The 14,042-nt window shown below is 41.0% G+C and overlaps 1 protein-coding gene across 2 annotated transcripts in view; it reads right to left on the bottom strand.

The window, feature by feature from the left end:
• The window catches only part of BBS9 (Bardet-Biedl syndrome 9), a 287,596-nt gene extending 273,662 nt beyond the window's left edge, over window positions 1–13,934 (bottom strand). For both annotated transcript variants that reach the window (XM_009095997.4, XM_050971505.1), the window contains exons 1-5: window positions 13,786–13,934; window positions 12,556–12,676; window positions 9,126–9,276; window positions 7,920–7,984; window positions 5,406–5,519 (exon numbers count right to left, since the gene is read on the bottom strand). In XM_009095997.4, the coding sequence (XP_009094245.1) occupies window positions 5,406–5,519; window positions 7,920–7,984; window positions 9,126–9,276; window positions 12,556–12,667 (442 nt within the window). In that variant the 5' untranslated portion in view covers window positions 12,668–12,676; window positions 13,786–13,934. The remainder of the gene's footprint in view (window positions 1–5,405; window positions 5,520–7,919; window positions 7,985–9,125; window positions 9,277–12,555; window positions 12,677–13,785) is intronic.
• Window positions 13,935–14,042: the final 108 nt, after the last annotated feature.

The raw sequence follows: 14,042 nt of genomic DNA, 5'->3' as shown, positions 1-14,042 counted from the left end.
GTTGAGAAGTGACAGTTGTACATTTTATGTCTTACATCTCCATCAGATTTCAGCCAAAGAGATGTGCTGTCAAATAGACCAAAATATTACAAGGGTCTAAGCTTGCTATAAGCCAGAAGGGACAGAACAACTGAAGAAAGCTGAATGAGAATGCAATACACATCTAGCAGTGTTTGTTTCTGTATTTCGAACATGTGAAACAACTCCAGAGACATTAAAATCATTGAATCATAGAATAGTTTGGGTTGGAAGGGTTTTTTAAAGGTCATCTAGTCCAAACCTCCCCCCCAGTGAGGAGGGACATCACATATATCCAGCAAATCCACGTCTCTCCAGTTTGGAGCAACCTAGATCAGGTTGCTCAGAACCCCATCCAATCTGACCTTAAGTGTTTTACCACCTTCACTGTAAAACATCTTCCTCCTTATATCTAATCTAAATTGTCCCTCTCTTAGGATGAAGCCTTTGTCCTCAGCTTTCCTTCAGACTCCCTTTAAATATATAAAGACCACATTAAGATGTCCCTGAAATCTTCTTCTTCTCCAGGCTGAACAATTCCAACTCTCTCAGCCTGTCTTTGTAGGAGACAGCGCTCTGACCATCTTCGTGGCCCTCCTCTAGACCTGCCTCAAGAGTTCCATGTCTTTCCTGTGATAAGAACTCCAGAACTGCAAGCAGCACTACAGGTAGGGTCTCACAAAGGAGACAATCACCTCCCTCACCCTGATGGTCACCCTGCTTTTGATGCAGACCAGAACACATTTGGCCTTCCAGGCTGTGAGTGCAAACTGTTGCATCACATCCAGCTTTTCATCCATGAGAACACCCAAGTTCTTCTCCATACAGCTGTTCTCAATGAGTTCATCTCCTCACCAGTATTCATTCATCTGGGATTGCCCAGACACAGGTGAAGCAGACTTGTTGAACTTCGTCAGGTTCCCACGGGCCCACTTCTCAGGCTTCTCCAGGTGCCTCTGGATGGCATCCCATCCTTCAGATGTGCCAATTGCACCACACAGCTTGCTGTCATCTGCAACCTTGCTGAGGGTGCACTCAATCCCACTGCCTAGATCATTGATGAAGACATTAAAGAGCACTGGTCCTACTACAGATGCCTAAGGAGCACCATTTGTCATTCTGTAGGATGGTGAAGGGTCTGGAGAGGAAGCCTTATAAGGAGCAACTGAGGTCACTTGATTTGTTCAGCCTAGAGAAGAGGAAACCAAGAAGAGATATCATTGTGGTCTTCAACATCCTCCTGAGGGTAAGTAGAGCAGCAGGTATTGATCTTTCACTCTTGTGACCAGTGACAGGACATGAGGAAATGACAAGAAGGTGAGGAAGATGAGTCAGGTGAGGTTTAGGTTGGATATCAGGAAAAAGTTTTTCGCACAGAGACTGGTTGAGCAGGCTCCCCAGCAAAATGGTCACACCACCAACTCTGTCAGAGTTCAAGAAGCACATGGTGTGATTCTTGGGGTGTCCTGCACAGGGTCATAAGTTGGACTGGATGATCCTGATGGGTCCCTTCAAACTCGGGATTTTCTGTGATTCTATGATACTCTAGATGCAACCATACAACTAATTCATCATCTAGTGAACAGCCTACCCATCAAAATCATCTCTCTCCAGTTTAAAGAAATGGATGTTGTGGGAGAGTGTGTCAATGGCTTTACAGAACTCCAGATAGATAACATTCATAATCCTTATCTTATCACACTGATATATCACTCCATGGTACTCTGCCACTAGGCCACTAGTTGATCTGTCAGGACTTGCCCTTAGTGAAGCCATGCTGACTGTCTAGAGTCACATCCCTGTTCTCCATGTGCCTTAGCACAGCTTCTAGGAATTCTGTTTCATGACATTTCCAGGCACAGAGGTAAGGCTGACAGGTCACTACTTCCTGGGGGGGGTCCTTTCCAGCCCCTTTAAAATGCATTCAGTGCTTCCCTTTTTCCAGTAACCCTGGACTTCACCTGCTGCCATGACTTTTCAAGAACTATGAAGTGTAGATTGGCAACTATATCAGACAATTCTGTCAGGACTCTGGGATGCCTCTCAGTCAGTTGCATAGACTTAGGTTCCTCAGGTGGTCACAAAACCAATCTTTCCTTGCAGTGGGAGAGACTTTGTTCCCCCAGTCTCCGCCCCAGAAGACAGATTACAAGTGAAGACTGAGGCAAAAAAGTTCATGAGTTCCTCAGCCTTCCACTCATCCACTCTTACCAGTTTGCCAGTATTGCTTCCTTTGACCTTCCTTTGGTTAATGTACCTGTAGATACCCTTCTTGTTGCTCTTTGCACCCCTCACCAAGTTCATCTGCAGCTGTACCTTGGCTTTTTTGACCCTAATCAACCAAACAGCATCCCTATATTCCTCCCAGGTCACCTCTCGCTGTCTCCATTGGCTATGGATTTCCTTCATGCCCTTTACTTTGACCACCACGTCTCAGACACACCTATCTCTTGCCTTCCTTTTTCAATTTTTCACACCTGAGAATCCTTAGCTCTTGCACTCTATGGAAGGCATCCTCGAAGATCTGCCATTTTCTGACTCCTTGTCCCTGAGGCAGTTTCACAAGGGGTCCAACTAACTCCTTGAAGAGTGGGAAGTTTGCTTGCCTAAGGCTCATGGTCCTGACTTTACTTTTCACCTGTCCCATACACCTCAGGACTGAAAACTCAATCTTTTTTTTCTTTTGTCAGCGCTAAATCCTATGGCTGAGTAAAATTCACTGCTTTACCACTGAAGGTATAGGATTAAGAGCTCCATAAAAAGAAAAAAAAGCATAACCTTCAGCAAGAGAAATCTGAGCAAGACTGAGCAACTTCATAGATCAAGTTCTCTGTGTCAACTCCTACAGCATTTTTTGCTCACTCTGATAAAAAAACATGTTCCTGGAGGACTGACATTCACCCTCCTCCCCAACACTCCCATGGCATGCTTTCCCTCTACTCATGCTTTCCTCCTTCTGTTCAACTGCCATTCTCCTGCATCTGCTTCAGTAGTTCTGTGAGCATGACCTGTGAAGGGCCTGCTTCACCCTCTCATTGCTTCAAACATGCTTAAGTATAGCAGGAAGACACAGATTAGTCACAACAGTAACAGATGGCAAGAAATGCCATCCCTGTATTTTCTTATTCTACTTCAGACTGTGGTGCAGAAGGCAGACTGTTAACAAAGCAAGCTCATTGCTGCAGGCTTACAGCACCACCATGAATTAACCTCTACTGAAGGCAAGAGACACTGTTAGATGCCTGAAAAGAATTCCAGAGAAGCCTGTGGAAGGCTGATGGTAAAAAAAAAAAAAGTTTATTTACTTACAGACTCTCAGTGGCACACCAGAGCATCTGCAAAACACAGATACACGATATACACTGATAGCATGGCTGGCTAGACCAGGACAGGCATTTGTTTACTAAAATTAACAGCACTTGCTGTCCTTTCTGGTTCACTCTGGCTGGTCTTGTGAGATGGAAATAAAACCACAATATTCTCCTTCATAAGCCTCAAGGACAGAATAAGATATTAAAGATGATACTTAAAAAAACCCTGAAATAGATTTGCTGCAAAAGCCTTGGGACAAGATTAAAAGCATTTCCTTGATAAGAAATCTAACCAGATAGTCCAGGAAAGCCACATAAAAAGAACATTCAGACCAGGATATTTCAGGATATCTACAAAAAAAAAAGAATATTCCTTCATTTCCCAAAGAGAACTTTCCCCAGTGTCCATTTTGACAATTTCTCTGATACTTCAACACAAACTGAACATTCACTATAATTTTCCTAGATTTTGATCTTAAACAGAAAGCATCTTGATCTTACAATATGAGTATGTATTATTCATTACACAACATAAACCTCTCCTTCTTTGTTTATTTATGACTTGAGATCATTCTTTGTCCAACAGCAATAAACACACATATGTGAACTGGAACATGGTAAAGAAAAAAAGAAAAGGTAATTAGCACAACATGCTAACACAGAAAATTCAGAAAAGTTTACAGAACGTACCAGACTTCCTTCTGCTGTTCTTGCTGCTTTCTCAGGATTGGCCCTCATTTTGACCATCCTAGGTGAAGTGTTTGACTTGCTGAGAAGTTCTAGGGTAAACATTACCTCCTGTCTCTCTAGCTTGAAAAGACACCTTCATCAGACTACTTGCTTCCACCACAGCTCATGAGACAGGTCTGGCATTAAGATTGAGCTGGTGACCAGACCTCTACTTAGACCTCCATAGTAAACAAACGCACATGTAAAAAATCCAGATAATTTCTTCTGCAGAACTGCATGGTGGTACGTGTTTACTTGTTTTATTCTTTCTGAACTGTTCCAGACACTCACAACACTTAGTTTATTATCCCTATACATGCGCTACTTCAACTCCATTGTAGAATGTCAGAGAACATCATTCTCTCTTCTCGGATTTAGCAACCTCTGTATTTTCTTTCTGCTTTTAACAGGAATATGCCCATATCATATACACTCACTTCTCAAGATACTCATAGCCCTTACACCTTCTCACCCACATGAGCTGACAATTTTCCCTAAGGTAGCTGTAAGAAATTAGTAGGTGGAAATCTCTTCAATCGGTAAGGATTTTGATCAGCTGAATTTAAGCCCAGGAACAAGCCTGAATTTGAGTTAAGGAATTGTAGCATCATTAGTGGAAGGTTATTACAGACATAGAACTGAGGGAGTGTCTACATACATTTGACATATTGATGCAGGAGACTCTCTGCCTCAGAAAGTGACTTATCACTCTGCCAACAGGTTAGTGACACTACTTTTGTTGATGACTGCCACCCCCCAAATATTTTTGAGCAGTCTTTACTTCTGAAAAAAAGGAGATGTTATGCAAAGCAAATCTAAATGCTTCTAAATCAGAACACAAAAACAAGTTCACAAGTCGACAAGTTCAAAAAATACTGATATCTGGTAAACTCATTCAAATCTACAAATACACTATTAATATTATTGCCTGCTGTTCTGTTTTCCCAATCTAAATTTAACTAGTCTTTTAGAAGTCTGCATTACATATCTTTCAAGACACTTGTCCAGGATAAGCAAGCACAGAAAAGTAAAACAGAATTAAAGCACAGAAGAAAACAATTTTTTTCTAGATGTTGAAGTACTTTACAAGGGAAGAGCCAGGAATTTTGTCACATTTTTTACAATTAATATTATCCTTGTAAACTCATATCCAGTTCAAAATGTGAGAAAACAACTATTTTACATTTAATATTCTTCGCTCATTTCAACTTGAGTTATTTTCAGCATGCATCAGATAAAAAGTACCATCATGAATAGAAAGATGCTGTTTCCTCTAGACAACAGCATCATGCTGCCTTTCAAAATTCAGTTAAACAATTAATTATAAAGAATATACAAGGAGCTTACCTTTTACACCACCAAATGGGCCATAAGTCATATTACAAGCAGTTCTCTGAAGATTGTGCTCATACATCAGTTTAATCTGATACTGGTTCCCATGCTCCACATTCCCCTGAGTTCCTACAAAAAAACAAAGGGTAAATATTTATTAATTTGATACACACACTGTGGAAGAAGTAAAGGAGTATCAGTGTAAACAATCTGAAAAAAAATGTAACTTAATTTCTAGTGACTTTTGATATACATAGGCTCACACTGCTGCTTCCTGAAAAAAAAACATCACCAAGCTATAAAATTCCAAAAGTCAGAACCAGAAATAAGGTATCATTATACTATACATGGTATAAAGACCTCACAAAAGGCTGAGATTTTATTACTTAAATGTATTTTTCATGTTGGGCACACCTCTAAGATCAGGAAAAAAGCTTTGATTCCCCCTGCTCAAACGGGCATTCTTATGATTCTCTAGCTGATTGGTAAATATACTATATCCAACAATCAGTTTCAGTTGCAATAGTCTTTGTGTCAAATTAAACTGTAGCTGGTCATTAGCTCCAATTTGACAAAGCTGTGTTTAGGGCACACTCATCACTTGCCTTTACTTTGCCTGAAAATTGAATGGAGTGATCAGCAATGCGAAGATAAAAGACAAACATATGGTAACAAAAATAATTTTGCGATATATGTCACATACTCTGAAAAGGGCTGCATGAATTTTAACTTCCTCACTCCTTCAAGGAATTAACAGAAAATAAGTCTTTCTAAAGAAACTGAAGTTCCTCTTTCAAGAATCAAGAACCCCATGAAGAAAGTAAAGTTTGTTACATAAAGTAATACTTAAGGAGTAATACTAGCAAAGAAAAAAAGTAAACAGAATCTTTTGAGAACAATCACATCTGCTGGAAAACAGATGTTTTGCACTAAATCCTACCACAGCTTTAATTATACAAATATTATTCCAACAACAACTTAAACAGCATTCTATGAAATATTTGTAGTTTATGCTATCGTTTTAGGCAATTTCTCCAAACAAATCAAACACAGCTTTAAACAATCACCCCTAAAGCAGGCCCACACTAGGGAAAGGACTGGAATAGACATGAGCGGAAAAGCCCTGCTGGGTAACAACTAGATAATCATCAACACTTCAGGATAAACAAGTCAGAAAGTAGTCAGCCTGTGTATATTGACTGCAATACAATATCAAGACCATACTTTAGTCAGCCCTGAAGGATGCTTTCATTTGTCAAAAGTAGCAGCATAGTGATTTTTAGTATGAATAACAGATATGGTAGCAAGTAAAAAGCAAATAAAGATTCCACTTTATGAAAGGGTCATTTACCTTAAAAGCATAAAGAAGTAATGATAGTTATTTCTCAAAGGAGCTTGTTTGAGAGTACCCACAGAGATGACAGAAATTACTATTAAAGCATGAATGCTTACAGATTAGTATGAAAAGTCTGTTAAAAGATAGAAAAATTTTACCTTTATTATTACTTAACTGCTTAAGCCAAACAGCAAATGTAGACCAAACAGCAAATTATAACTACTAAATACTTCTAAACTTACTGTTGTATGCTCTCAATGCAAATTTTAAAATAAATTGTTTTGATAAAAATTGTACTGCTAGACTACAGTCCTGAGGCATAAACACTATTGCAGCAAAGAGAAAGCACAAAAACTGCAGCACATCTCTAAGAATCCCTCCTCAGCAAAGACCACTTTCACAGGTGTCTCCAGATAGGCAAAGAGTAACCTGACTACAAGGCTATAAATAGGAAACAAGCTGCTCCTACAAGAAAACCATGCCCTTGTAATGAAAGAAATCAGAGTGCGTCCCTGCATGGAGAAAATTTACAATGCCATGCTGTCTATTGAATTTTGAAGATGGGTGTACCATTAATAGATCTTTTAAATCTGTGCTTTGCTCAGAGCATAGAGAAGAAAAAAAAATCAAAGAAAGCACAGAATATGTATTTCATTACTAGGCTCTTCACATACAGAGAGAACACATTATAAAGAATTTCCAGCCAAAGGCAGTAGAAGAAAGAGGATTTAAGACAAAACACAGTGGTTTCACTTTCTTACCAGTATTAACCTTCTGTCTTCTCATGGGCTACCTTACCAATATTCTGCTTTCTAAGAAATTATCTGGATTTCTGAGTTCAGAAAGAATCATAATTGCTTCTTTTTAAAGAGCTAAGTAGGTTGGCATTATCAAACCATTTGTTCATTAGCATGTTGAACAGTAACACCAATTCATAAAACCATAATGAGAACTAGCTGCTCACAATCACTGCAAACCACAGACCATCACACACATCACAGCATCTCAGGCATGGAGCAGATCAGCAAACCTCTGCTAAACCTAATTACTAATGTCTCCTCTTCATAGGTAGGCTTGACTGCAGATCTTCAGTGATGATGAGCAAATACTGTAGATACCAAGTTTAACATTAACCTAATCCAAACTTTAGAATACACTTAAAATCACTGGAAATCTTGGATCTGTAAACTAACCTGAAACAGCATACACACAGAGTTTTCGGCAATGCAACACAGCCAGATGAAGTCCTTCAGTACCACTGTAAAGAAGAGCATAAAAAAATTATTTTCAGATAAATTCAAATAGAATTCATACAGGACAAAATTCAAGAAACATGTTGAAATTGCTCTCATGTGTAGGCCAAATGCAAAGGTTTGGATGTTAGATGTTAGCATATAAACTCAGAAGTACTTATTTTCCTAAATTCATGCTGAAGTGCTTGGAGTTAATTTCAAAGTCAAAATGAGTCCCTTAAGAACATATTTTGAGATTCAAATATAAAGAGCAACCCAACTATGTTCCCAGTTTAGTTTGAAACTCATTTGAAAGAAGGTGCTGTTAATCCTTTATGGAGGAACAATATGCAGATCATCCCTCCAAACAAACATTATTCAGCAATATCAGACACTACTTTTTTTTTAATTCGTACTAGCTGCATGGAACCTCCAAACCTTCACATTCCTCTTCCTCCAAATACAAGTAGTATTTCAAGCAAAGTACTTGTGCTGTTAATACGGAAAATGTTTTAGCTCATTTCACAGAGTAAGACATTATCATTCCTGCAAAGGGTCACTCATGAGTACTTGACTCTTTGATCTCAGAGCACCAATCTTCTCCATGGTTAGTACAGGTTTTACTTTCATTTTTTATAAAAAGTTCATGCTACAGTATTAGAAGTTCATTTCTAAAATAAAGTGCTCTTAAGTAGATTTTCTTACAGCCAATTAACTATAAGATATTTCCCTTAGAGTTCCAGTATCGCTGCTCTATCTGGCCACTTGTTTCCACTAAATTCATTGGAATTACGGATCTTCCATCCTCCATCAAACAGGAAACAATTGACCAGTATTACATCCTAGACCATAACAAGTTAGTCAAGTATTCTTAACACCTTAGAAGATAACATTAAATGTTAAGTTTTTCCTATTCTACATGCTTCTAAAAAATTGATAATCTAAAAAAAGATAATCTGAGAGATTATCCTCTATATACCCATATACCTTAAGTAAAAATTCTCTCATATGAAGATGATTCAAGAAGCAGATCAAATGCATACTATAGGATTCATAGATGCGATCAATAGTTTCCGTCTAGAAACTGAAAAGTCACCCTCCAAAACAAAGGAAGAAAATCACATCTAAGATTTAAATAACAGCACCATAGCCTGCCCATTTACTTACGAAACAAATTTTCCCACTTCCACCTGCAATATTGGTTCTCGCAACTGCACTTCCAAGAGCAAGTCTTCAGGTTGTACTTCATCTCCAGGTTTCACAGGATGTGGATTAAAGATTCGGAGATATCCATTATAACTGCCCACAATAACTTTATCTAAAAAAGAAACAGACAAAACCAACACATAGGATACTATGCAATACAATAGCGTGCACATGTGGAATTCAATTTGCTGCAGAGTGCTCCAAATAATACCCTAAATAAAAAGACAGAATACTGACATGATTCAATTAATGTTCATTAGCTCTGTCTTCTATTTTAACTTAAGCAATTACATTTTTTGCAGATACATGAATATCTGTCGGCACCAGTGATGGCAGCACTTAAGTGTTTATGGGTAAGAATCAGGGAAAAGGCCAATGAGGCAGATGTCATGGTTGGAGTCTGTTACAGACCCCCCAACACCCAAAGAGGCAATGAAATATTCTACAGGTTGAAGAAGTCTCACAATCACCAGCCCTTGCTCTGGTGGAGGACTTCAAGTTACCAGATGTCTACTGAGGATATAACAGAGCAGAGAGGAACTGTCTAGGAGATTTCTGGAGTGCATGAAAGATAATTGCCTTACACAACTGGTGAAGGAGCCAGCTAGGGAAGGTGCCCCACTGGATTTGCTGTTTATGAACAGAGAAGGATTTATTGGTGATGTGATGGTTGGAGGCTGTAGTGAGCACAGCAATAGCAAAACTTTATTTTCAATTCTTAGAGAGGGAAGGAGGGGGAACAGCAGACCTGCTGTCATGGACTTCCTGAGGGCAGATTTTCACCCATTTAGGAGACTGGTGGACAGAGTCCCTTGGAAGGCAGTTCTGAAGGGCAAAGTGGCCCAGGAAGGCTGAACATTTGTAACAAAGGAAGTCTTAAAAGGTACAGGCCATCCCCATGTGCCAAAAGACAAGTTTGCAGGGAAGAACACCATCCCAGCTTTGGCTGAAACTCAGGAAAAAGAGGAAACATGACCTTTGGAAGAAGGGGCAGCTGAATCAGGAGGGCTGAATCAGCTGGATCGTAAGGTTATGCAGGAAGAAAATTACAAGGGCCAAAATCCAACTAGGATCTTATCTAGCTACTGCCATTAAAAACTAAAAATATTTCATCAATACATCAGCAACAAAAGGATGGCCAAGGAGAATCACTATTTTTTATTGGATATAGGGGGAAATATAGTGACAAAGGATGAGGAAAGGCCTGAGGTACTTAGTACTGCCTTTGCCTAAGTCTTCAATAGAGCAAGAGTAGTTCTCTGGGTACCCAGCCCCCGAGCTGGAAGACAGGAACAGGGAGCAGAATGAGGCCCCCATAATGCAAGGGGATATGGTCAGCATTCTGCTACATCACTTAGACACAAACACAAGTCTGTGGGGCCAGATGGGATCCACCCAGGAACACTGAGTGTGGAAGTGCTCACCAAGCCACTCTCCATCATTTATCATCAGTCCTGGCTGACCAGGGAGCTCCTAGTTGACTGGAAGTTAGCAAATGTCATGCCAATCTACACAAAGGGTCAGAAGGAGGATCCAGGGAACTACAGGCCTGTCAACCTGACCTAAGTACCAGGGAAAGTCATGGAGCATATCATCTTTAGCACCATCATGCAGCTTGTATGGGATAAACCCAGCCAGCAGGAGTTTATGAAATGCAGGTTCTGTTTGACCAACCTGATCTCCTTCTGTGACAAGGTGACCATCTTAATGGAAAAGGGACAGATTGTGGATGTTGTTTACCTCAACTTTAGTACACCTTTGACAGCGTTTCCCACGGCATTCTCCTGGAGAAACTGAATAGTCACAGCTTAGACAGGTATATTGCCTACTGGGTAGAAAAATGGCTGGATGGCTGAGCCCAGAGAATGGTGGTGAACTGAGTTACATCCAGCTGGTGACGAGTCACAAGTGACATTCTCTAGGGCTCAGTACTGGAGCCAGTCCTGTTTATTATCTTTATTAACAGCCTGGAGGAGGGGATGAAGTGCACCCTCAGGAGGCTGCTGATGACACCAAGTTGGGTGGGAGGGTTATCTGCTGGAGGGTAGGATGGCTCTATAGCAGAATCTGGACAGGCTGGAACGATGGGTTGAGGCTAATCGTATGAGGTACAACAAGGCCAAGTGACGGGTCATTGTCTTCAGTCACAACAACCTCACACAACAAAACAGGGGAAAAGTGGCTGGAAAGCTACCCAACAGAAAAGTACCCAGGGAGGTGGCTGACAGCAGCTGGAGCATGAACCAGCATGTGCCCAGGTGGCCAAGAAGGCCAGAGGCATCTTGGCTTGTATCAGAAAGTGTGTGGCCATAGTATTGCCCGCCTGTATTCAGCACTGATGAGGTTGCAACTCAAATACTGTATTCAATTTTGGGCCCCTCACTACAAGAAAGTCATGGAGGTGGTGGAGCATGGCCAGAGAAGGGCAACAAAGCCAGTGAAGGGCTGAGAGGTGAACCAGGGGCTGTAAAACTTAGACGGAATATTAGGAAAAATTTTACCAAGAGGGTTGTGAAGAGCTGGAAGAGACTGCCAAGGGAAGTGGCTGAATCACCACCCCTGGTGGTATTTAAAAGATGCGTAGACATGGTGCCCAAGGACGTGGTTTAGTAACAAACACAGAGGTTTGCTGGACTCAATGATCTTAAATGTTTTTTCTGACCTAAATTACTCTTATGAATTTCTTATGGAAAAGGTTGTACACCAAATCAATAACAGCTCAACTTTATTCAAATTATCCAGAAAAGGGAGAACCTTACATTAAAATAATTTTAGAAGAGTATTGCAGCAAGGAAGTCAAACTCAACTATGTGTACCAGGCAAAAACAAAGTTCCAAGGTGAGCATGATATCATAGAGACACCAAGAATTTATTAATTTTCAAAAATACACACACAAAAACTCTCCCTGACAGAAAGATTATTTCACATGATTAACGACTACAGAGAAACGCAGGGTTTACTCAAGCAGAGTCACTTACTTCAATCATCACTTCTTTTCCAGATCAAGAGGGTTGTTTGTTTTTTTAAATTTTTAACTTCTTAGCTCTCACCTTCCTTTTTTCTCCCCTTAGGTTTTTAGAAGACACAATGTGTTTGCTCCCATGACTAACTGAAAATTCTTTATTTTAAAAATATCTACTATTGAGGGAATAAGACATGAGAGAAGTTACTAGTGAACACAAGCAAGAATTAACATATTTAGCAGTATACAAATATAAAAAAAAAGAGAGCACTGAATTTGTCTTCTTAAGCTTACAAGGACACATTAAAGATAGCAGACGTAAAACTAAATAGCCAACTAGCCTGGCTAACAAGCTTTCAGTATGCATTGATCAAAGCAAACCTACAGCTGTGTGGCTTAAAAGCCGCCAATTTAAAGCCTGAATTTACCTTGTCCACTGCCACTATTATCAACATCAGCAACACACAGACAGCCTTGGTCAAATTCTTCCTTTTCTCCAAGTATGGTGGACCACCAGTCTCTAGCTTTAAACAAGGACATTCTTCTTTACTGAAAAGGAAACAAACCACTGTTCAAGTTTATACTAATACATGCAATTGTTTATACAAAAAACTTTTTCTTTGTTAGCAACAGGTTTCCTTAAGTATATTACACCTCTCAGTTTCACAGTGCACTAGTGTGAGCTAAATAAATGTTAATTCCAGGTGTCTGGAGTTTCTGGTTATACAGTTCTGAAAACAAACTCAGGAATCTTACAGTCACTAGATGAATTAGATATGATAGACACTGCTAGTTATATAAAGAAAATGCACACAATAACGGACTTTTAAAAACTGTTAAATGCTAAATGCCTTCTGTTACAAGCACTAAGTAATAAAAAGTTTTTAAAGTCACAGAACTGAGTTCTCTTCTTCCACCAAGGAGTACCAACAAAAAAAAAAAAAAAAGGGGGAAAAAAAATATTCTGATGCAAGTCTTCTGCAAGAGAAATTATTTTTAGACAAGTAAATGGAGGCATAAACAGACGACATCAAAACTTCCACCGCATAATCGCCTTGAAGATGCTCCAGTGACACGACTAAAGAACTCGGTCATACAGGGCACAAATCAGCTTTTCTGCTCCCTACCTGATGTTATTTTAAGAAGGGGGGAGGGAAGCAGCGAGGAGACTAATCCCTTTGCGAGCAGCTTGACAATAACATTATCCTAGCTCAAAACTCACGGCTCCGTTCCTATGGACCCGGACACAGTTGATCCCACAGCCCGCACAGGAGGCGAGGGGCTGCCGTGCACCGCGAAGAAGGGCAAAACACGGGATTCGGAACAAACGCAGACTGACTCGAAACAAACACAACCTGCAAGCCCGCGCCTTTCCTCTTTCAAGGAAACCAAGTCCGACAAACAAAACCACGTATTTTCCACCTTTTTCCCGTCGCTATGCCCGCTAGGCAACCTGCTGCCGCCGAGTGCGGGCTGGCACAGCACAGCACAGCCCTCCACACACACCCCCTCACTCCCTGCTGCCCTCCCTCACAGCGTCCCTGAGCAACACACACAGCACCCACACCGAGCCTGGGACACGGACACGGACACACACCCATACAGACACACATCCCCGTGCAGCCGGAGAAGGGAGATGGAGCCCGGCGGGGGCTTACTTGGGCGGGAGGCGACAGCTCCCCGGCACGGCGCAGTCCGAGCCGCCCCGGGGCGGCAGCCCCGCTTCCTCACAGGAGCTCCTCGCTCAGTCGCGGCCCGAGGCGAGGCACAGAGCAGCAGAGCTACAGGCACATTCCCACCACTGCCGCCGCCATCTCCAGCATCCTCCTCTCTCCACCGCCGGCACCAACGGCTCGCCGCCCCACGCCCCGCCCAGGGGAGAGCTTGGGAAATGTAGTTTGGGAAGCGGCGCCAT

Source organism: Serinus canaria, chromosome 2, assembly GCF_022539315.1.
Source record: "Serinus canaria isolate serCan28SL12 chromosome 2, serCan2020, whole genome shotgun sequence".
Classification (NCBI taxonomy): Eukaryota; Metazoa; Chordata; class Aves; order Passeriformes; family Fringillidae; genus Serinus; species Serinus canaria.
The sequence above is the reverse complement of the archived record's forward strand: the minus strand, read 5'-3'. Positions and strand labels throughout refer to the sequence as shown.